Source organism: Lynx rufus, unplaced genomic scaffold (genome assembly GCF_022079265.1).
Source record: "Lynx rufus isolate CCGP_SWC_20201006 ecotype Redwood Valley unplaced genomic scaffold, mLynRuf1.p SCAF_13, whole genome shotgun sequence".
NCBI classification, from domain to species: domain Eukaryota; kingdom Metazoa; phylum Chordata; class Mammalia; order Carnivora; family Felidae; genus Lynx; species Lynx rufus.
In genome coordinates this window covers 11,342,027-11,366,569 of record NW_025814827.1, presented here as the reverse complement: position 1 = coordinate 11,366,569, position 24,543 = coordinate 11,342,027, and the positions used below count along the sequence as shown (strand labels likewise).

Sequence of the window (24,543 nt, the reverse complement as noted above, 5' to 3'; positions counted from 1 at the left end):
CCCATTCAGTGGGAAAGAAGAATCTCTTCACCAAATGGTGCTGGGTCAACTGGATATCTATATACAAATGAAGTCGGATCTATATATCATCTCTGTCTAGATCTATATCTAAATATCTATTCATAAATTAACTCAAAATGATTCAAAGACCTAAATGTAAATACTAAAACTATAAAACTTTTAGAAGAAAATATAGATGTAACTTCATGACCTTGGGTTAGGCCACAATTTCTTAGATATGACACCAAAAGCATAAGCAACCAAAAATAAGTAAATAAGACTTCAACAAAATTAAAAACTTCTGTGCTTCAAAGGACCCTGTTAAGAAACTGAACAAGCCACAGAATGGGAAAAAATATTTGCAAATCAAGTATTGATAAGGGTCTAGTATTTAGTACTCAACAATAAAAAGATAACCAAATTTTAAAAATAGGTGCTATAGACTGAATGTGTGCCCCCAAAATTTGTATGTTGAAACCTAATCCCCAATATGATGACAGTAAGAGATAGGGTCTTTGGGAGGTGATTAGGACATGAGGGTAGAGACCTCATTAATGGAATTAGGACCCTTATATAAATTTGTCCCTAGCACCACACATTTGTGAACCAGGAAGCAGACTTTGACCAGATACCAAATCTGTTGGCACCTTAATTTTGAACTTCACAGCTGCCAGAACAATAAGAAATACATCTCTGTTACTTATAGGCCTCCCAGTCTTTGGTATTTTTGTTATAGCAACCCAAACAGATTAAGAAAATAGGCAAAGGATTTGAACAGACATTTCTTCAAAGATATAGAAATGACCAGTAAGTATATGAAAAGATTCTCAACATCACTAGCCATTAGGGAAATAACAAATCAAAATCATAATGAGATATTTCATACTCACTAGATGGCTATCACTTAAAAAAGTAGAAAAAGGGGGACCTGGGTGGCTCAGTTGGTTGAGCAACTTGCCTCAGGTCATGATCTTGCAGTTCGTGGGTTTGAGCCCCACATTGGGCTCTGTGCTGTCAGCTTGGAGTCTGGAGCCTGCTTCAGATTCTGTGTCTCCTTCTCTCTCTCCCCCTCCCCCACTCACACTCTATCTCTCTCAGAAATAAATAAGAATTAAAAAATTAAAAGAACAGAAAATACCAAACGCTAGCAGGGATGTGGAGAAATGAGAATACCCTTGCTGGTCAGACTATAAAATGAGGCAGCTGCCATGGAAAATAATTTGACAAAAGTTAAACATAGAGTTACTACATGACCTAACAATTCCCCTCCTGGGTATATACCTGTGAGAACTGAAAAGATATTTTCACACAAAAATTTGTATATGAATGTTCATGCCAACATTATTTAAAATAGGCAAAAAGTAGACACACTCATCAACTGATAGATAAATGTGGTATGTCCATACAATGGAATACTATTCCACCATAAAAATATAACAATACATAACAATAACATAAAAATAACAAAATATCAATACATGCTGGGACATGGATGACACTTGAAAACATTATGCTAAGTGAAAGAAGGCAGACATAAAAGACCACATACTGTATGGTTGCATTTATATGAAATGTCTAGAATAGGCTAATTCACAAAGACAACGTGGTTTGCCAGGTGCTCAGTGGAGGAGGGATAGGGAGTGATTGCTAATAGGTATGGGGTTTCTTTCTGGGATAAAAATGTTCTGGAATTAGAAAGTGATGGTGGTTTTACAACTTTGTAAATACAGTAGGGGCACCTGGGTGACTCTGTTGAGTGTCCAACTCTTGGTTTTGGCTCAGGTAATGTGTGACTGAGCCTCACGCTGGGCTCTAGACTGATAGCGCGGAACTTGCTTGGGATTCTCTCTTCCTCTCTCTGTGCCTCTCCCCCACTCATGCGTGCTCTCTCTCTCAAACATTAAAACAAAACAACTTTGTGAATACACTAAAATCCATTGAACTGTGAATTTATTGTATGTGGATTCTATTTTAATTTTAAAAACCTTATTGTTCTACCAACAATAGGCCTTCCCTAAAATTATTTCTAAAAGGTATTCTTCAGGAAGAAGAAAAATGGCCTTAAAACAAGGTCTGAGGTGATAAACAGATAAACCTAAACAAACATTGTACAAAATAATAAATGCTTATTTTGAGCAGCAAAAATACTAAAATAGTTTAAGGGCTGAAGATACAACTAACTTTGACTTTGTTACAATCACCATATATAATAAAAATTCAAGAGAAAGCACTAAAAGAATAACAAAAGTGTAAAACTTCTAAATTAGTGTAAGGAAAAGAAATAGAATAAGAAAAATATTACTCAATCCAAAAGCTAACAATAAGAGAAAAAGTGATTTAGAAAGAAACCATCAAGTAAGATGGTAAAATCATATCTAAATATAACTATAATCACCATATGTATTTAATAAACTCACCAGTTATATACAGATTTTTAGATTTACTAAAACAAACTAAAATCCAGCTATAATGCTGCTTACAAGAAACACATCTTTTAAAGGATACAGAGGGGTGCCTGGGTGGCTCAGTCAGTTCAGCTCAGGTCATGATCTTGCAGCTCTTGAGTTCGAGCCTGGTGTCTGACTGTGCTGACAGCTCAGAGCCTGGAGCCTACTTCAGATTCTGTGTCTCCCTCTCTGTCTGTCCCTCCCCGCTTGCACCTGTCTGTCTCTCTCAAAAATAAATAAGCATTAAAAAATAAAAATAAATAAAAGGATACAGAAGGTTAAAAGTAAAAGATATGAGCAACTACTAATCCAAAGAAAGTTGGGAGCTATATTATTAGACAAAACAGGCTTTAAGACAAAAAAGCATGATAGGAACAAAGAACGTAACTACATAATGATAAAAATTAAACTTGCAAGAAAGCACGAAGATTCAATACTTAATATGCATCCATTAAAAGAGCTTCAAAATATATAAAGCTGAAATTTAATCACAAGGACAAATTACATGCACCATCTAGTAGAAGATTTCAACACATGCCTTATTAACTGAACTGAACAATTAACAAGTTTGAGTTAATGGTTCTATGTAGAGCCCGGCACCCAATGATTAGAGAATACACTTTGTTTTCTCCCAGCTGCACAAAGAAACTACCAAAACTGACCAAGTACTAGGTCACGAGAAAAGATTCTACAGATTTCAAAAAACAGGTACCACACAGATCTTATTCAATGTATTTAAAATCCCCTGATGTTTGGAAATGAAAAATCCTAAGCTCCCAGTAAACCCACTTATCTGCTCACTATCCCGCTGAAGTATTCACCTTTTGGGGTGTCTCCACAACTCATCAGGATTCCTTTTCTTGAATTTCTGCCACCTCCCCCAGCAACCATCACTGTATAATAGGACTGCCCTTTAATGCCCCCACCCCCCATTATGGCCACGTTGATTGGACCAGAGATGGAGTGCTGATTCAAACTGGGCCAATCAGTTGCTCTCTTCAAGGAATCTGGGCTTAGAGCAGAGCTCTTCTTTGACTTGAGGAGATGACCACCTCTCCTATGAACCCTGGGGAGCAGAGAAACCTGATCTGCAAAGAGAAACTAAGGGATCCTGCAGAGTAGAGACCACACTATGACAGGGAAAGGCTGAGAAATAGACTGGCCAGAGGGACCTGGAAAGCTAAGACAGAGAGCTAGAAACAAAGAAAATCTGAGACAAAAAGCATGTACAACAAGACTGAGTTAGAGATTGAGAGAGAGCAAAAACCACTGAGAGAATAAAAGAGAATCAAAGCCAGAGAGAGTGATGACCTGGATTCTGATGGCTTTGCAGTGCCCGATTCCATCCTTCATGATGTCTGCTAACATGGCACCCCCTGTTACTTGTAACAAAAGCCTTCAGCGTGCAGTCCCACCTCTGCTCCTCAGCTCTAGCTGTCCCTTTGCCTGAAACTCCCACCTTCCCTGTTCCTCCTCCAAATTGGCTTAAGTCCTCTCAATCTTTCCAAACCGTTCTTGTCCTGACATCTTGGTGATATTTTCCTCTATCACCTCAGCTGCTAAAGCTGTCTAAACTCTAGAGAGCACTCTGCCTGGAAAATGTCCATGCTTGGAAACAAAAGCAGCCTATCTGATTATGCCCTTTCTCCTTGCCATCTGGTATGCATCCTTATACAGTTCATTCTTGGTAACTGGCTGATCAGCCTGTGTACAGCAGGCTGAGAGTGAAACCCCAGGGCTTTTCTAAAACGAATGTTCTGTCCACCCAGTGTGTAGAGTCTCCACAGGGGAAGGAAACACCCGATGAATCATCAGCAGTTTGATGAAGCAGAGGCATCCAAGAAACTGTTCTCTTAGTCTCACTGAAAATCATGGAAAAGACTTTAGAGATGGTTTAGTTTCTAATCTAGATCAACTCCTTCATTAAAAAAATTCATTCGTTCATTCATTCATTCATTCATTCATTCATTTTTGAGATATAGTTGACATATAACATCATATTTTAAGTATACAACCAACTCTTTCATTTATAGATGAGGAAAATGAAGTCTTGGGGAAACCAAAGTCACACTGCTAGCAGGGAGCACATCTGTCTTTAGAAGCAAGATGCTTAGAAATTAGGTAACATGAGTTCAACTTGATAGTGTTTCCTTGTCTGAAAGAGAGTTATCTGCCATCCCTTCTCAGCCTCTACCCCTGTTTTTGCATAAGCTGTTTCTGCTTGTGCCATTGAGCCTGACAGCCATATCTTCAGCAAACCAGCTCCTAGCTATCATTCAGATTAGATGTCACCTCCTCCAAGAAACCTCCTCTGACCACCAAGTCTGACCACAAGACCTCCAAGTCTGGTGCCACCATGTGTAGCATATTTTATATACACATGAAAGCCTCTCTGCTTGCACACATGGTTTGGCATACAGTAGGCACTCAGTAAATATTTGGTGAGTGAAGAAAAACATCAGGTACCACTTACCACCTGTTGAAGTCCATTTATTCAGCACCTCAGTGGAAAACAGAAAAGGAAGGGCATGGGGTGAGAGCCCAATCAGCTCACTTTTCCTAGCACCTCCTCTTTGTGAGTTTGAAGGGACATGGGTTGTCAGGTTGAAGCACCATGCACTCACTCCTGAAGCAGGGAGGCATCTGTTCTGCAGTTAGCTAAAGAGTGACCCCTCAGCAAGGACAGTCAAGCTTCCCAAATAGTCAATGATGGCTGCTCCCTGGGAAGTGTAGTCTGGAAGCAGGTCAAGGAATAATCACAAGGCCACTAGGCCCCAGACCTGCATTCACTCACTTTCTTGGAGTTCATGAGAATGGGGTCCTCAGCCAGAGAAATTTCTAATTGATTATGAAGCAAACCCTTGGGAGCTGGGCAGATACTCTTCCAAGAGTATAAACGTCCAGTCCAGGCCAGAGGTGACCAAGAGGAGCTGCAACTCCAGGAAATCAAAGAAAGCTTTTTATCTTGATTATAAATGATGCCCTCTCTTCCCCCAGGCTCCAGGGCCTCTTTTCTGTCCTCTGGACAGATTCTGGAGGGGTTGGGAGAGGGGCAGTCTACATCTTACCCAATCCCATGTTCCACCGCCCTGACTCTAGATGCCTCCAAGATTACTCTGGTGCCACCCACTGGCCTCTGGTTTACTATTTTAAACCAAATACTTTTTCCAATAACAAAGCCCTGTCCATTTGGACTAGTTGTTTTACTCAAGGGACACAACAGAGATGTGGTATCTGGAAAAGGTGGGCGTCTTTAGAAGAGCTTGGAATTAAAAAAAAAAAAAAAAAGCCCATCATTTCTGAGTGAGATCAGCCAGCACAGCTGGAGAAGGCAGCAGGCTATGGGGGGTTGCTGAAGGAGCACTCGGCCAGCTTGCCAGACCCTGGGCCAAGCCATTGTATAAGCTCCCCAGTATTGGAAAGAAAGAAAGAAAAAAAAAATGGGACATGTTTTTAGCTTTGCTCAGGAGCCCAGAACATACTCACAACTCCAGGAATCTTTGTTCTTCTCTGCAAGTGGAAAATATGATCCATGAGAACAAACTTGACCGCTGGAGCGTATGCCTAGTTACTCAACCCTGTAACAGGAGGTGGGGGTGGGGGGGTGAGCTGTGCCTCATGCCACCTTGTGACCACTTTCCAGAGTCTCCTCTGTCCCTCTGAGCAGCTGGCTCACTTTAATAGTTAAGAGACAGGACAGGGGCCTGAAAAACAAGTACAAAATGTGCATTTATTGACAGTTGCTCTGGGGTACACTGGGCTTCTAGCAAGAACAAAAGTAGATGTAAAGGGAAATGCAGAGTTCCAAATTCAAGTAAAAATATTGTAGTTTATTTCTTTATTTCACCACCGTTTATATGCATGAACTGTGATGGAGGCCTTGCTTACATCCTATAGACCAAGGCCAAGAAATATGCCTTATATTGGTTAGTTGATCTTTAACATCAGATTATCATTATTGTAGAAGTGAGCAAAACCCCGCAAAAAGAAAAGGAAGTACATTTTCATTGATGGGCACAGACTTTACCACTGGTCATTTTCTTGTGTTTCTTTTAAAGAACAGGACAAAAGGACTTTATTTTGCCATTTTTGGGGCTCTGTGCAAATCAGTATCATGGAATAAAGACAGTAAATAAAGGCATGAAGAAACCAAAACAAGCAAACTGCACCAGAACAGATGTGCTTAAATTAACCAAGTGACAGTTTATGCATCAGTCTCACAATGGCTGTTGCATGGGGTGGGGGAAGAGAAGTACCATAAGACTTAGTTGCTCAAAGGCTACTGAGCAACCCCAAGAAACCTCAGAGAGGCGGCCCCTTCACGCCAGCTCTGGCTACCCCTACTTGCCCGTTGCTGTCTCCTTGAGGGCACTCTTCCTCTGACAGTGTTTGCGGCAGGGGTGCGGACGGGGGTGCTTTGGAGGTACTGGAAGGCACTCTGGCGGCCCACCTGCCTCTCTGCACAGTTAAAAGTGAGGGCCACTCCCACATTGCTCTTCATGACTCTGGAGGAGCCATCGGATGTGCCATCAAAGCACCGGCCAAGTGCAATCTCCTTGGCAGTGCGAGGGTCCTGATCAGTGACGGTATAGATGCCATAGTTGTGGCCCAGTGGATCTAGGGGTGCCAGCATGGTGTATTCACTGGTGTCATTGTTGACTGCTAGTGGTAGGTGGTTGACCAGGTACTCATGAAGCATGGAGTTTACGCTGGCTCGATGGCAACTGCCCTGAGGGATGACCTTCACCAGTGTACGGTCCACACGGTCCTGGTCATAGAGCATGCCACTGCACTTGAACTCTAAACAGGCAGATGAGACATTGGGTTGGTCCCTGTCCCGTGTGCTCTTCACATCCCGGATTCCGTACAACTTTCCCACTGTCTGCCGGTGAGTGCCCCCCATGTTGCGGGAGCGCACATTCACTTCCACTGGCCCCACAATCTTCACCTTGATGTAGCAGGCCCTGAACTCCATTGGCTTGGGCCACCATGCCAGGTAGTCTTCAGTCCAGCTCATAGGGTCATCCTCGTTGAAGGGGACAGTGTTGTAGTCATACCGATCCCCCTCAATCTGATAGAACCGGAAGTGGGGTGCACTGGGTGGTGCCTCCTCACATGCCCGGAGGTTCTCAAAAGCATAGATGGGCCCATTGCTCTCCTCAGCTGAGTTGGGCCTTGGCTTGGCCATGCTGATCTGAAAAGCTGTCTTCTTAACCCGTGGGTCCTCATGGTCTGTCCGACGGTACTTGAGCTTATTGAGATAGGGCTGAGGGACACCAATAGCATTGGGGTTGAATTTAGGAGAAGATTGCACTGCTTCCAGTTCTTCCCCAGCCAGGCTTGCCAAGACATAGGCGGAATAGGCATCGGGGGACTGGTCATCACAGAAGGCAGGCACACAGGCCCCGTTGGGGCCTGTGATGACACTGTCAAAGCGGCCCCAGGCCCTGGGGTTGGATGAGAAGCCAGCCCTGGGCTCCAGATTGATCACAGAGACCACAACCCCCTGGATCTGCTCACTGGGCAAGAACCGCTCACTCCGGTAGGCCCTAACCTTGATAAAGCACCTCCTGCTTTCTGGGACATCCAGATTAAAGAGTCTCCTTTCACGGATCTCCATGTTTCCCACCAGGAAGGTTCTCTCTTCCCTTTTGCTCCGCTTTTGACTTTCAAATTTGAAGTCACCTTCCTCCTCCCACAACCCTGTATCTGGATTGAGCGACCAGAGTTTCATTGTGGGCACGTGCTCTGGCATCTTGATCTGGGTTGAGTCAAGGTGGACCTTCACCTTGCCAACATTAAGTGACTCTGAGGTGGCCTCATCCGTGAAGTCCACAGAGAACATACCATATGTCCGAAGGGGGAAGGTGTCTCCTTCATCATTGATGAAGTTCAGATCACTCTGGGCAGTTGTGGCTGTGGAAATATTCCGGGGATCCAGGAAGGTCACACTGGCCTTTACTTTCCCTGTGTAGGGCTCCCCGTTCTTCCTGTAGAAACTCTTGGATGGGATCTCCAACTCTCCCACAGGGTCTTCACCAGCCATCTCCCCTAGGGGGATAATGTTGGTGTCCATGGCCTCCAAGGTGATGGGCTCTTTCTTCCGAAGCACCTTGATCTCATGGAATACCGTACTCCCCTTCTTGTTGAAGGGCAGCACTTTAGTGGTGTTGACAAATTTCTGGAACCTGTCCACAAATGTGAGCACCAGCCTCTCAGTGTCCTGGGGGATATGGAGGGTAAAAGTGCCCTTGTAGCCAGTCATGCTCACACGGTTGCTCCCTATGTACACATGGCCAAAGCGCATGGGTTCCCCATTGTCAGCAGCACTGACACGGCCACGCACAATACTCCGAGTCTCTGTACACCGCTGGCAGCTGCACTCCGTGGCCACCTTGGTGGGCAGCGTGTACCCACTGCACTGGATCTCCCTCTCCTGTGTTTTGGAGATGCCACAGCAGTTCTCCACAGCATCCCGGCACCTGATCCCATTATCCTGCTTCCCTGCACAGGTCTTGATAGGACAATGGCCCACGTCATAATAGAAGGAGTTTGTGGCATTCTGGAAGCAATCATGGGGCAGCCGGATAAGGTAGCTCTCAGGAGTGGGGTTGCAAGGAGTCTCATAAGGGGCTGTGGAGGGAAATGGTATGAATATTAAAAGTAAGTTCACGTCCTACACAAAGGGTATCCTTACCTCACCTCTCTGCAGTGCCTTATGGTTTTCAAACCATATGGTTTGGCTTGCATATCCATGCTCCCGATTCTCCTGAATTTTTCTGAGGGAGATGGAATAGCTATTATTTTTTTCAATGTTTATTTTTGAGAGAGAGAGAAAGACAGAGCGTGAGCAGGGGAGGGGCAGAGAGGGAGACACGGAATCCAAAGCAGGCTCCAGACTCTGAGCTGTCAGCACAGAGCCTGATGAGGGGCTAAAATTCAGGGACCATGAGATCATGACCTGAACTGAAGTTGGACGCTTAACAGACTGAGCAACCCAACCACCCTGGAATCGCTATTATAATCCCATTTTATACATGGGGAAACAGAGCTGGTTGCTGAGACCATCAAAGTCCTGGTTCTCAATAAGGGGTCTTGAAAATTTGTGAGATTGTTTTGAGTTACGACTAAAATTGGGAGTGCTACTGGCATTTCGTCAGGGGTGGGGGGCATTGTTGCTCTCTGTCCTGTAATGCTTGGCACTGTTCTGCATTAAGAATTTTTCTGGCACCTGGGTGGCTCAGTTGGTTAAGCCTCTGACTTCAGCTCAAGTCATGATCTCCCGGTTCGTGAGTTCAAGCCCTGTGTTGGACTCTGTGCTGACAGCTCAGAGCCTGGAACTGCTTCAGATTTCTGTGTCTACCTCTCTCTCTGCCCCTCCCCCGCTCGTTCTCACTCTCTTTCTCTTTTTCTCTCAAAAATAAATAAAAACATTAAAAAAAAAAAAGAATTTTTCTGCATCCTGCATGATGTTCACATATCCCAGCAGACATTCATGTAGGTAGAAAGCCTGTTTAAAATGATCAGAGCCTACAATTTTGTATGTGGCTTTAACTATATGTTGAATTTTTAAAAACTGTAACTACCATATAAATCAAGCTAAGATCATACCTTGTTTAGCTTGGAACAATACCAAGAACTTTTCCTTGGTTCAGAAAAACCATGTACCTGCAGCGACATTAGCCAAGGAATGTGAAGCACCAAAATGATACCTCTGGCTCCATCAGGATTTGTAGCTGTCACATTCATGGTGACTGGATTGAAGTGCAAGTGTCTGACCACTTGGTTAGCCTTCTCATGTCCTTATGCCAAAACATTTACACAATGAAATACATACTTTTTTCTATTAAAGTTATTTTATTTCACCCTTATGTTATAGTTAGGGCCATGTACATATATATTTGGAAATTATGTATAATTATTATCAATTTAACTTCAGAATGGTAAAGCAGTGTTAAAGTTAATTGTAATTAGTGGGAGCATTGATATTATGGATCGGGAACCACTGCAGAGGGGGCTCCACACTTCCTCTGCAGAGGTCCAAATGCCCTGTGTCCTGTCTGCCTGAGGTCTGTTGCTCAACCTTCTTGGAGTCTGTGATATATTGCAGAGTCCTTCCAATAACTTTCTCTTTTCTGCCTTTTGTTTGGTCTTGTTTAGGCTAATTATTAAGATATCTTCCTCCCCACCCTGCTTCCACTTTGCAAGTACAGGTTCTCGATTGGTCTTGGCCTGGAGTCTCTCCCCCTCAAGATCACTTCTTAAAGCTGGCTCTAGTCAGGTCACCCTTTCCTGTAAACCTTAGCTCACGTAAAGCTGCCCCCTCAAGCAGTCACCCATGATCACTCACACTGGAAGATCTCTGTGTCTCATCTCTAGAATCCATGGCCTTTTATCTCCTGTTTCAGGGCATTTTTCTATCTTTACTTATTTGTGTCTTATTTATATTTCTTCACCCTTCCTGAACTGGCAGCTCTATGAAGGTAGGATTCAGGCCTGTGACATCTTTATGTCCTTGAGGACAGAGCACTGTGCTCAACGCAGAAAAGCCCAGGCTATTACTGCCCAGATATGCCCACTGGGGTGCTCCCCCGCCCCGTGCCAGACTCGGGGATGCTGACAGGCTTACCTATGACAATCAGCTGGGCAACCTGGGACTTCATAGCCCCAGCATCACTCTGGGCCTTGCAAAAGTACTCGCCAGCCTGGTCTTGCCGCAGGTTCCTCAGCACCAGCTTGCTCTCATGCTTGTAGAGGGATGGGTCCAGCAGCGTGTCATTGTGGTACCTGCAAGGAATGGAGAGGGGAAGCCTGAGGGGACAGTGGGAGGGCATGTATCCCTGGGGAGAGTGCCAGGAGCAAGCAGTCAGGGAGACAGATGATGGATGGGGCTCTGTAGATGACTCAGCTCATCCAAGAGTACTGACTGACCTGGGAGCCAAGAGACTTGATTCTGAGTCCCAGCCTCACTACTAACTGGCTGTGGACCCTTGGACAATTCATCTCATCTCTCAGAGCTTCAACCTCCTGGTCTGTAAAATGGGGATGGTGATCCCTAGCTGACCTCACACAACTGTTGGGAGCATCAGACAAGATAATGGCTGTAAAATATCTGTGAAGGGTATAAGGGACTCACAGCCACTGGGGACTCTGACCTTGTGTGCTTTGGTCAAGGGAAGCAAGGCTGGGGAACTTTGTTCTGTGTCCCAAGGATATGCAAGTCAGAACCTTGAGCCCAGAGCTGCTCTGTGGGGATCCCAGCTTCAAGAGGGTAATGACAGGGCTTCCTGGTTGTCCAGGAGGCCTCAACCTTGCTGGCTCCCACTTGCAAATGCCGATTTATGGGCTCTGTGCCAGGGCCTTACTAATAACTCTATTCTATTCATTATTATTACAATTAATAAGTCCAGACCCAATGCAAAAAAGATCTGGTTTCCAAGAAAAAACTTGGGTAAGGTAGCTGGCAGAACACTCACCAGAAATACTTGTCTGGACTGGGCTTCCCTGTGGCCTTACAGCACAAGGACACGCTCTGCCCAGCTCTCCGTGCCTTTGTCTCGGGGTTCATCACGATGTATGGAGTCTCTGGGAGAGAAGACAAGAAATGGTGATTTGGTTTTTTTCTTTGTGGCTGACTGTCTAGAGCCTCGCCCCTCAAGTTCTTTGTCATGTGTTAAAATTGTATGACTTTATCCCTACTCCCACCCCCAGCTCCTCTCTAAGGGAACTGGTCCAGAATGGAGTCCACCCCCTTGGCCTAGGACCAGCTTCTGTGGCCTTTCAAGCAGCATTTGGGTGGGGCAGTAAAGAATCAAGGGGACCTCGTGTGAACCAAGCTTCCCAAGCACTTCTGTTGGGACAGAGCTGGCTGTTTTGAATAGTGCAATACTCCCATTCTGCTGCCTCCAGCAGAATTTTCTGGCCATCTTTAGATAACGTGGCCAGGGAAGAACTCATACATTTGAGGGAGCAAGCCATGTCAACATCTGTGGGAACAATTCTCCAAGCAGAGTATATAGCAAGTGCAAAGGCCCTGAGGCAGGGCTGGAGTAGAATAACTCTGTGGGGGTGGAAGGGAGAATAATGGAAGAAGAGCAGAGAAGTAGTGGGGGAGCCAGATGATGTAGATCCTTGTGGGTCATGGTAAGGATTTGGAATTTTACTCTGTACGCAGGGAAGCCAGATCTTAGCACTACGATCCCTTTATTTAAAAGTCCAGGGTGCCTGGGTGGCTCAGTCGGTTAAGCATCTGACTTCGGCTCAGGTCATGATCTCACATTTTGTGAGTTCAAGTCTCGCATCAGGCTCTGTGCTGACAGCTTGGAGGCTGGAGCCTGCTTCAGATTCTGTGTCTCCCTCTCTGCCCCTCCCCCACTCATGCTCTGTCTCTCTCTGTCTCTCAAAAATAAATAAATGTTAAAAAAAAAAAAAAGTCCAGTCTTCCCGTCCAGCCCTTCCCTGGAGAACAGTACCTGCCCTCATGAACTCTGCATTGACAGTGGCTGCCTTTAGGCTGGTCTTGGGCATCGTGAGCATAATGGGGGCAAACTTGGCCTTTGTGATCTTCAGAATGCTTTTGCCATCAGGGCACACGCCAGGGACTCGGAACCTCCCACTGCTGTCTGTCTTGGTCAGTGGCTTAGGTGTCTTGGTCAGCAGGTAGACAGTGGCCCCTGATGCTGGGGCACCCCCAGGTAGGGAGACAGTTCCGTGTAGCATGAAGTCCTGGCACATGCAGGCATCGCAGTCAGCATTCACCTGGCCCATGGGGCAGGTCATATCACAGGCTGTAAAAGAAGGGGCCACATCAGGAGGGCTTATATGGACTCTGGCCCTCCTTCAGGCACATATCAGCCTGTGGACTCACATATGCTTCCCCTTCTCCTTAGGTCTTTGTTACCTTTCCGTATCAGCCTGAGTGACTAATTTCTACTCATCCTTCAAGACTTAGCCCAGGACACCTCCTCCAGGAAGCCATCCTTGGTTTTCCTAAGCTATAATTGACCCTGTGCTGTGCTCCCACATTATCCCCTGCATCCCCCTACAGAGTACATTATATAGATACTCATTTAATACTTGAGTGAATGAATGAATCTGTTTCAGTCTGACCCTCTGACCTGTCCTCCTAGACTACTTTAGCCTCAGTGGCATGTCTTTCTAGTACCAGGAGCTAGAGCAGTACCTGTACAGGCCTGGTCCATGCAGAGCCGGCCCTCCTCAGAGGCCTCAGTGCACAATGACACTGTCTCCGCCAGGCAGGTGCGTATTCGGGTCTGGACTCCAGTGTGACCACAAGCAGCAGAACACTTGCTCCAGGGAGACCATGGGCTCCAGATGCGCTCTGTGTCTCTGCGCAGGGACCCTGCAAAGCAGGATCAGCAGACGGTCTGACTTACCTCCCAAGGGGACTCTGTCAGGAAATCTGACCCTGAGGCTGTTTTTCTCAGAGAGACAGCGGCTCTGCTTATATTATACATGTCATTGATATTTATATTTACTGCAGTGACTTTTCCAACAGATGGAAGTCAAGAGTCTTGAGGAAATGGTGTCTCTAATTTGCACAAAGGTACCATATGGACTAGGCATGGCTCTGAGAGGGACTTTTTGGCCAAGCACTGGGACTTGAGTATGCAGTCCTAGGATGTACAGGGATAGCACCATTTTCCCTCTCCACCAGTGTGGAAACAGCCATATGTTCCTATGGACGCACTCCCTGTGAAGTCCCTGGAAGCCAGGGCCTGGGACCTCAGTGACTCAGATATCAAGTTCCCTCCTCACTTCTGCTCTGAGGCCTGTGTGCAAGAATGGGGACCTCAGACCTTGTCTAGGAGACCTTGCCCATCCTGGGCTCCCACTTTGGATGACCATCACTCCCACTTAGGCCTGCAGGGTTAGGCTGTGTGCACTGGCAGAGTCCCAGGAAGGGAGGGTGGCTATCTGAGAAGTGGGCAGCCTTGCAGATGGCTCTGTATAATCCTGTGTGGAGAGGGAGGATGTGGAGCATGAACTCTTGGACTCTGCAAACACAGACATGGGTTCAAATCCCAGCTCTCTACCTATTAGCTGTGTAATCGTGAGAAGCTACCTAACCTCTCTGAATCCGGGGTAACTTGCCAAAATGGAGATTCCTCACAGGTCAGTTGTCACTAGTAGATAACCAGCCCAGTGTCTGGCACATAGGAGTTATAATAGAAACTAACACTTAGTGAACGTTCACCTGGGTTAAACCCTCTACATTCATTATCTTATTTAATCCTCATAAAATCCCACATCAAGATTTACTAATAATTACTAATATTACCCCTGTTCTATTGGTGGAAAACCTGAGTCTCAGAGAGCTTCAGAAAATTTGCCTAAGGAACACAGTTCAGATGGTAGACCCAAGATTCTAACCCATGAAACGCAACTCCAGAGCCTGTGGTCTTCACCACCTTGCCACACACATTCAATAAGTGGGCTGAATGGGAAGTATCCATTACCACAGAACACTCTAGGGAAGATTATGGCTCTCTTGACCCTAATGCGTTATTCTGAGGGAGCTGAAGCCTGTGCGTGTGTGTGATATCCAGAGTTCCCATGGCCACATGCCAGTCGTGGCCTCTCCCTGTGCCGAGGCTGCTGGGAGGTTGTGGGTGGGGGACTGTCCAGGCTCACCTGGGGGGCAGAGGAAGCGCACGGTATAATTGGAGCAATTCTGGCCGGGCCTCTGCTCCCTGTTGAGACACCAGAAGCCCTCACGGGGACTGCCATGGACCACCTGGCCAGTGCTGCCTGCAGGCATCCAGTCAGTGGTCCGAGCCTCTAGCCGCAGGGGCCGAGCACACACACGGTCCCCATAGTAGAAGCGAATGGCATCCAGCCGCTCATAGTCACCCTGCCCGCCTGGGTGGTCAATGTTGAACCACGTTGTCCACTCACCAGGACCTGAGAGAGAGAGGCAGGTCAGAGAGGAGCCAGGCCCCAGAGGCCCAGGTGAGCTCCATCCTACTTCCTGCTTAACTCCTGGAAATCACTCATGATATCTCTCATCCACCCCCAATAAGTCTCAGGCCCTATTGTATCTATCTCTCCAGTCTTTTAACCTTCTGCACCTGCCACTCCATTAACACTCTCAGCAGCCTGGCTATACCATGTTAGCAACTCCCAACCTGGTCTCTCTACCTCCAAGTTCCCCCTCCACTCATCCCCACCCCTCCCCAACACTGCAGTCAGGGTGAGCTTTCTCCAGGTGGCTTGGATCACACCACTCCCCAGGCTTAAATCCCTTAGCCAGGCATTCAGGGTGCTGGTGAACTGGCCCTCCAGCTCTTATCTCTCCATCCTCATCTCCCACCCTGTCTCCCCTCCAGCCTATGCTCTGGCCCCAGCAAGCTCTATAGCATTCCTGAATATGTCAGGCAGCTTCACATTTTAAGCTATCCTCCTATATACTAGGTCTCTCTGCCTGAACAGAGATGTAGGCCAAACATCTTATAAAAGTGGGTTTCCATGGAAACCATGACATTGTGCCCTGGCTTCAAAGATCTTCCCAGCAAGCTCAGTAAAGACCCCCTCTCTTGATCCTCCCTGCTCCAGCCACAACTCACTTTCCAAGGAGTCACCAGGCTTGGCAAAGAGGCTGGAGATCCTCTTCCCAGGCTGGACTCTTCTTACCGACTGAGTGAGCATCATCTGCCTCCCTGAGGGAAAGAAGAGGCCAGGACTGTTAGTTACAAGGGCCCAGCAGGGTCCTGCTACCAGCCTCTCAAGATGCAGAGAAGCAAGTGATGTGGTGGATGGAGCATGAATGCTGAACATGGGTTCAAATCTCCACCCTGCCACTAACTGGCTATGCAACCTCACAAAAGCTTCAGTCTTCTAGTTGTGTTTCCCATAACACAGGGCTGCATTAATAGCTGCTACATCATAGGGTTCTGATGCATATTCGGGGTGATAATGAATATAAAGAGACCTGGCACGTAGTGTATGCTCAGCAAATGATGGCTGTCTTTTTGCTCTTGTTCTAGAAATGGATCATTGGATGCTGCTAAGCAGCCAGCGGGCCAGGACTCCTACATTACGATCTGGACCTGTCCTTTTTGGCAGAATGGAGCCTTATTTTCCTCATCTGTAAAATGGAGATATTAGTTCCCATCTCGGAGAGTGATGGTCCAGCTGGCATGAGAATTTCATGAGGTAATACAAGTAAACATCTCTGAACTATACAGAGCTTGAGAGTGTGAGCTCCAGAGGCTCTGCCACTTCCTGCTTGACCTTGAGCCAGATGCTTAACTCATTTGACCCCTGTTCCCTCATCATAAAATGAAGATAATAATAGTTCTTGCCTCAGAGGATTGTGGAGATTAAATAAGCTCATTCATAAAATCCACTTAGGACAATGCTTAGCATAGTGTTTGCCCAATAAGTGTTAGCAACTCCTAAGGATGGGTCGAGGGTCTTCAGGCCATAAGCAACTTCCAGTTCCACCCCATCTGGGGTCTCCAGAAGGGGAAGGAGGAGAACAGAAGGCAGCACCAGCTTTAAAAGGCAATTAACTTCTCATGTGAGGAGCCAAATCAGAATTCTCTATGCTGCTTAATTGGGGTGATAGGAGCACTTTTAATCAAACTAATCTGATTTCCCCTCAGATGGCTGAATGTTAATCATCTTCACAAACAGAAGCCGTCAGGGTGGAAAGAGCAAGGTGGGAGGTAGGTACACACAAGTTTCGGCAAGATGCGGAGACAGCCTTTGTTCCCACACAGGTACTCACAAAGGCTGCAGTGCATGCAGCTTTACAAGAGGGTTTTGAACATTTTTTGCCTTACTTGAGTATGTGGCTAGAAATCAAGAGAGGAAGGGGAGATGGGAGAGAACACACAGGGCAGTGCTGGGAGCCCTGATGCTTAGATGCACCAGGCAAATTCCCTCTACCTGTCCCTTCAAGAACTCAGTGTCAGGGTGCCTGGGTGGCTCAGTGGGTTAAGCATCTGACTTTGGCCCAGGTCATGATCTCACAGTTCGTGAGTCTGAGCCCTGCGTTGGCTCTGTGATGACAGCTCAGAGCCTGGAGCCTGCTTTGGATTCTCTCTCTGCCCCTCTCCTGCTTGCGCTCTGTCTCTCCCTCTCTCTCTCAAAACTAAATAAACAGTAAAAAAATAAATAAATCAAAAAAAGAACTCCATGTCACCAGAGGGTGGGGTTCTGGTGTCTGTGAAATTTGGCTGCAGGGTCTAAATGAAATTGAGCTTCAGGCCAGAAGAATTTTTATGAAACTAAAACCAGACCAACTCCCAAACCTGCTTCTGAGGCCCCAGTGATCCCTTGTGATTCCCTTTTGCTTTGACTGCCAGGAATCTCAGAGCTAAATTTAGCACTCAGCAGTGATAACCCTTTTATCTTTTTCCCTCCCTTTGAGTGACAGCTAATCCCTCTCCTCATTTAAAAGATTCTGTTCTGTGAGTTTTAATATTGGGAACTATCTCAAATTCTTTGGGGGAAACAAGCAGTGTATAAATTATTAATAAGTCTATAAACCAGCCTGAGGTCTTAAGGCCCTTGCTGAGGCTTATGGCAGATAAACAGTTATGTCCCAGACCAGATATGACTTCACAATGGGAAGCAGAGGCTTGGGAGAGAGCAGATACTTAGCCCGTACCCAACACGGAGGTAACTTCCAGGAGCAGGAAGAAGAACACCCAGGCCTTGGTCCCCACCATCTTTCCCTCAGGCCCTGTGGGGAATATGGGTGAGGAGATGGGTGAGAGTGCTTCAAAGTTAGGTCCTCCTTGGAACGTAGTCCCCTGGGAAGTTTCTCAGATACAGTCACCTGCAAAGAAAAAAAATGCTTATCAAGCTCCACATTTCTATGTCATCTCTTACGGCTAGAACAGAACTATTTCTTGACCTATCCAGGGTGGAAGGTAGACAGAATAGTCTTGTGGGAGGTAACACCTGCCCAAGTTGTGAATCTGGGCAGCTTGAGAGGTGCAGAGGCTCAGAATTTGAGTTCAAATATGGCAGACCTGGATTCAGATCCTGGGACCAGGCGCCAGGACCCTGTATCAAGATGGGGCACGAGGGAGAGCAGGGGTGAGGAGGTGCCTTGCCAATGATGAGGGCCCCAGGCTTACTCCCAGCAGCCTCTGGGTGACTCATTCATCACTTCCAAGACCTGGGCTTGGGGGCATGTTTTGCTACCTTTGGTGGGGCTCACACTCTTGCACAAAGGGAGTACGTTAAGACTGTGCAGCCCAGCCCTGACTACAGTGACCCCTCACAGGACAGGCAAGCTGGAGGGCGCAGATGCTTCAGACACACGACCTCCATGAACACATTCCCAGATGTGCACAGGCTGCAGCTGAAACACATTTCTGGCCTGCTTGTTGGGGCCTGGCTGGGAGTTACACAGCCAGGAGCTCACTGAAGGAGAGCAGAGGGGAACACACTGTGAGAAGCCAGGGCTCCCCAATAACTGCTAAGGATGGGTTAGGGGCTCTAGGAGCGGGGAGAGGAAAGCAGGCACTGCAATAAGGGCAAATATCCACGGGGTGTGGCCCAGGCTCCTTCCAACTCATTTTTATCTCTCCCCAGAGTTCTGGCCAACCCAGAATCTGACCAGTTCCTGGAGATTCAGAAGTGGCTCCCTTTAATGACCAAAGTCCAGGGTGTGGTGGGAAAGGGGAGATTCCTGCTTTCCAGAACAAAAGATCCAAAAGCACTTGGCTGTCCCACATTGCGGATCCTCTAGCTCTAAGCCTGCTAACCCCCTCTCCCACCTGTTTCTCAGCCAAGAGAACAGAGGCATGGGGTCCCCAAGATCCCCACTGTGTGTCTTACCCCAGGCTCCTAGGCTCTGAGCAGGGAGCTGAATGCTGCTCAGCATTCAGTTGAAGACTGTTCTAGGACTGTCTGGGAGGCCAAGGTGGCTGAGGCACCTTGTGGAAAAATCATTTCCCATCTGGCAGCCCTCAGAAGTTTCCTCAGCATATGCTCTGTTAGTTAGGCTCCTCATTCCATGCTCCTCAGAACTCTCGGACAAAGCAGACTGGCTGACCACAAGAAAAAAGCAGGCACCCAGAGGAACAGACCCTGACTGGGACCATTTGAGAGCCCCCGACCTCAGGTGAAGGAGGGGGATGACTTTGGACCAATGGGAGAAAAGAGAGAACTTCAAGGCAGAAACGGGTGGGGGGAAGTGGGGGGACCTTCCCTGGGGGAGATGCAGGGTGGTCAGGGGAGGGCGGGAAGAGCTGAGTGGGGCTGTGGGGTGCAAGCATAGCGTGAGGAAAATGGGAGTGGAGCTTACCGGGGCCTGAGCAGAACTCCTCAGCTGGGGGGTTCAAGTCTTCCTCTCTCCAGCGTCTAGCCGCCAGGCCTTATATAGCACAGCTGGTGGCTCAGCCTGTGGCAGTGCGCCAGAGGAAGCGCAAAGAAACCAGATCTGAGCATGGGGAAGCTCAGCCTCCCCATCCCCTCCCCACATCCCCCGGAGGAGCTCCCCAGAGGCTGGGATTTCACTTGCAGGGCCTGGGGAGGGGCCAGGTGGGGAGCTGCTTGGGGCTCCACAGGCCAGAGCAGAAAGACGCCAGAGGAGGTAAGGTGGGCACTGGGAGCAACCCTGGGAAGGGGCCAAGGGCTATTCTACATCTGGACAGCATTTCATAGCTCAGGGGGTGGTGTGCTTTTGCCTAAGCTTTGCTTGCTGATCCCCACATTCCCCTGGCCCTGGCCCGCTCATGCAGAGAAAGAACTTTGCTGGTGTTAGCACATACTCCAAACTCTCTTAGGCATACAGATCATCTGCTCTCTCAACTGAGGGTGCCTGGTCTGAGCTGGGTGACTACTCAGCTTCTCTGACCCCCTCAAGGGAAAAGGACAAAGGAATTATGGGACATAGAATGTCACCTGGTGAGAACAGTTCTTCCCTGCCCCTACCTACTTCCACCTGGGTGCCTGTCTATGTCCACTGGACCCCAGAGCCACTGCAGATAGACTCTGAGACCTTGCCAGATGCTCATGTTTGTGCGCGTGTGCATGTGTCTGCCTTCAGTTATGGGGCCCTCCAGCACATGACCAGACTTACCTGTAGGTGGCGTAAGCAGCTGCCTGTGTTTCTGGACTTCAGCAGCCTCCCTGCCAGCAGGAGTCTGCCTATTGTCACAGGCAGCGGTTCTACAGCTTTATCATGCCTTAGAATTCCCTGGAGGGCTAATTGCTGGGCCCCACACCGAGTTTGTGATCTGAGGTGAGGCCTGTGAGTGTATTTCTAAAACCTCCCAGGTGATAGTGATGCTGCTGGTCCATGGACCACATCAGAGTCCCAGTTGGAGGCAGAAGATGGGGAGGGGTATACTAGGAACCACAGCAAGACCTGCTAGGACCCACTTTGTGTGCCGGGCTCATCCAGCCTGGGCTGGGCTTCCTGCCCCATTCCAGGGCCTAGAGATGGAGGCCTGGCCTCATGGCCTCCAGTACCAGTGTCAGCTCACTCTTCCCATACACCCTCTTTAAGTTCCTATTCATGGGAGGCTTTAGGTTGGGCACTGGGAGAACACAAGGGAGGAGACATGTTCCTGCACTCAGAGGAAGAAGCCTCATGTGGTAATGATCCCACAGTGAGCAGTCAGACCCTCATCCAGAGAGCTGTGCTTGTATGTGTCTGTGTCTTTCTCTTTGAGTGTGTGTGTATGTGTGTAAGCAGGGATTTAGGAACTATGCCTCTCTGATCATCACCCTGGACATGGACTGTTGAGGGAGAGGGCGGCTATAGAGGAAAGACGTTGAGCAGCAATGGCCCCAAAGCTGATCTAAGGCCCAGATCTGGTTTGCTTTGTCTCCTGGAGCCTGGTCTCCCTCCCAGCTCCTAGCCGTTGGCTCATAGATTCTGTAGCCAGTCGCAGTCTCGTCCAATTTGTTATCAGAGCCAAACCATGAAGCAGCTTCATGCGTGACTTTGAAGGCAAAATCTGAACTGAGTAAATCTCGTAAGAGCTCTACTAGTCTGAGGACAGACAAAGACTGAACCATAATAGCCAGATCAAAGGACAAGAGAAAAATAGGAACTTAGGAGTCAAAAGCCTTAGTACTGGCTTGTTGCTAATTCTGATGTGTGACCTTGGACAAGCAATGACCCAAGTGACCCTGGGCCTCGGTGTCTCCACCTGTGCCACAAAAATTTGGACAGGGGGCACCTGGGTGGCGCAGTCGGTTAAGCGTCCGACTTCAGCCAGGTCACGATCTCGCAGTCCGTGAGTTCGAGCCCCGCGTCGGGCTCTGGGCTGATGATGGCCCAGAGCCTGGAGCCTGCTTCCGATTCTGTGTCTCCCTCTCTCTTTGCCCCTCCCCCGTTCATGCTCTGTCTCTCTCTGTCCCAAAAATAAATAAACGTTGAAAAAAAAAAAAAAAGAAAAAAAAAATTTGGACAGAGCAAGCTCTGAGGCCCCCGCCAGTGCTGGCAAGGTTTGATAAGATGTTGACAACAAACATTGTATGGAGGAGAGAAAGGAAGGCAAGACAGCTGTAAGAAGTCTGGCCAGAGATCAGGAGGGAGGCCAGAGAAGCAAACTGACCACTGAGGCTGGATAAAGAGAGCAAGGTATCCAGGAGGTGGGGGGAAGTAAACCAGAGGACCAGAGGTCAAGGGCAGGATAATCAGTTGTTTTCCAAGGCCTCCACTTTATGGACCCAAGGGTGTGTGAAAGGGACTTCCCCAGACTCCCAACTGCACCCCTCTCTTCTTTTTCTGTAGTAGGAGGCAGGGTACCCTATGGGGTAAGGGTTTGGCAAAGAGGAGCCCTTTAGGCCACAAATCCTGCCTGGGTCTCCTTGCTTGGGCCAGAGCTCATAGTGGGGCCCCCACTTCCCTAGCCCCAAATGGCCATGGGTGTTGCCATGGTTGGCACAGGACTGAGGGACTGTGAGCTAGAGTCCCTGGGTTCCAATTCCAACCCTGCCATTTGTGTTCCTTCAACCCATCTCCTCCCTCCCTGCCTTGCAACCTCCTACCCCCGCCCCCCATCAAAGGATCCTTTCCTGTCACAAGTGGGACTGAGCTGTGAGCTGTGCAGGGATAGACCGGAGGGAATGTGAGTCTACCCCTACCACCCCTCCCAGGATTCCTTTGAGGAAGAAGAGTCTGTTCTCCTCAGTCAGGACCCTAGGATAGGCAGCGCTTGGGAGGTGGCCACAGGTCTGGACAGTCAAGGCCTGGCCTGGATAGGTTAGCCCCAGCCACAAGTGGCCACCTGGGGCTTCTGCAGGCCAGGCTAGTCTGCAGCAGCTCCAAGCCCCTCCCTGGAACACACTGGAAACCCATCAACCACTCCAACCGCTGTCCAGGGGATCAAGGTGGCCCAGTGTAGCCAGGCCACCTGTGACCTAAGCCTATGGCCACAGTTCCCACCCTGCTGAGGGTAAAGGAGCTTGGGAACACTTGTGTGTGTGTGTGTGGGGGGGGGGGTCTGATGTGATCCTCATGGCTCCAGAAAAAGGTGTTCTGCCTCTAACATTCTTTCTGACCTCCTCTCCCATGTTCCTGTTATTGTCCACCTGTGGCCTGAGGAGGCTGTGCAAACCTGGGTAGGAATAGGCTGCTGCTCATTCCTGGGGACCAGAGGACTTCAGCTCTGAGTGACCACCAGGGGCTGCTCATCCAATACTTGGGAGCCCAAAAACCCAGAGTCCAGGGCAGTGGAAGAGCTCACTCTCTGACCTCATTGTTGTCCTCCCTATCCTGTGTTCAGTCTGTCACTGTTCTACCTCTGTGCCTTTATACTTTTATTCCTCAGCGTCCCATCTTGAAATCCAGGCCTTCCTCCCTACCCGTGTGAACATTCCCATCTTTCAAAGCCCCATCTCAATCTCTTCCCTCCTGCCATCTTTGGCCACCCAGGCCCACCTTGATTATTCCTTCTCAGGATAATGTTCAGTCACAGGGGGTTGGCACTGTAATTTATAAAGCACATTCACTGTCGTCATCCTCAGCCTCACAGCAGATCTGTGACAATCACACCCATTTTACAGAGGAAAAACCGAGGCTCTGAAAGGTGAAGTCACCCAGACACAGTAGGTCTTAACTCAAAGTTGCCCCTGGAAACCAGTGAGAGGCCCTCAGCTCAGAGCAGCCACCATGGAAATCACATTCCAACTATGTGCTCCTCAATGAGAACATGCCTAGAATAGTCTGACTCTGCCTGCCTGGCACACACACCCTAGTTCCTATACATACACTAATTCTAAATGTGTTCCCATCTAACATGATACAGCTGTCTATCACACCATGGCCACAAAGTCTCTGTAATTCCCCCATTATGAGGTGGATTCTATTTACTCTCTCCTTTGACCTGGACTGGCTTTGTAACTTGCTTTGAGCAAAGGACTTTGAGAAACTGATGCTGTACAAATTCTGGAGGTTAGGCCTCAAGAGACCTTGCTACCTTCACTCCCTTGGAACATTGTCCTGAGATCACCCTGTAAGGAAGTCAGTCTATCCTATGGGAGGATGAGATAGCACACGGAGGAGAACTGAGGCTCCTAGCCAACAGCTGTATATGTGAATGAGGCCATCTTGAACTTTCCACCCCAGCAGTTGCATGAGTGAGCCCAAATAGGACTAGCAGAGGAATGGGGCAGCCAACCCACAGAATCATGAGAAATAACAAAATATTAATAAACCACTGAGTTTTGGGGTGGTCTGTTACACTGCAACAGATAACTGGTACACTAAGAGTAAAAGTTCTTTCCATTGCAAGAGACGAAAGCACAACTCAGATTGGTTTAAGGAGAAAAGGAATCTGATGGCTCTCATAACTGAAGTCCTAGGGCAAATTGGATCCAGGTACTCAGACAACATCCGGGCTGTTCTCTTTTCATATCTCAACAGCTTCCTCTGAGATGGATTTATTCTCAAGGAGGGTGTGGCAGTCTGTACTTTCCAAAGATGGCTACAACAATAGCTTCCATTGCACATGTTCTTGTACAATATGACTGTGCTATCTACCATTAAGAGATAGAATCATGGGGTGCCTGAGTGGCTCAGTTGGTTAAGCATCTGACTCAATTTCAGCTCAGGTCATGATCTCACAGTTTGTGGGATCAAACCCTGTGCTGTCAGCAC

General features: G+C 47.9%; 1 protein-coding gene across 2 annotated transcripts; it reads right to left on the bottom strand.

Annotated features, from left to right (window-relative positions):
* Positions 1-5,803: 5,803 nt before the first annotated feature.
* CILP (cartilage intermediate layer protein) lies at positions 5,804-21,492 on the bottom strand. 2 transcript variants are annotated; one of them, XM_047074937.1, is made up of 9 exons: positions 19,735-21,492; positions 18,085-18,255; positions 16,034-16,126; positions 15,102-15,371; positions 13,630-13,809; positions 12,920-13,234; positions 11,924-12,032; positions 11,077-11,234; positions 5,804-9,080 (listed from the first exon to the last, which is right to left on the bottom strand). In XM_047074937.1, exons 2-9 carry the CDS (start codon positions 18,143-18,145, stop codon positions 6,727-6,729), a joined length of 3,540 nt encoding a protein of 1,179 aa, XP_046930893.1. In that variant the 5' UTR covers positions 18,146-18,255; positions 19,735-21,492; the 3' UTR covers positions 5,804-6,726. The 2 variants fall into 2 exon arrangements, with proteins under 2 accessions (XP_046930893.1, XP_046930894.1); XM_047074938.1 differs by having other exon boundaries at positions 15,366-15,371.
* Between the last annotated feature and the right edge of the window lie 3,051 nt (positions 21,493-24,543).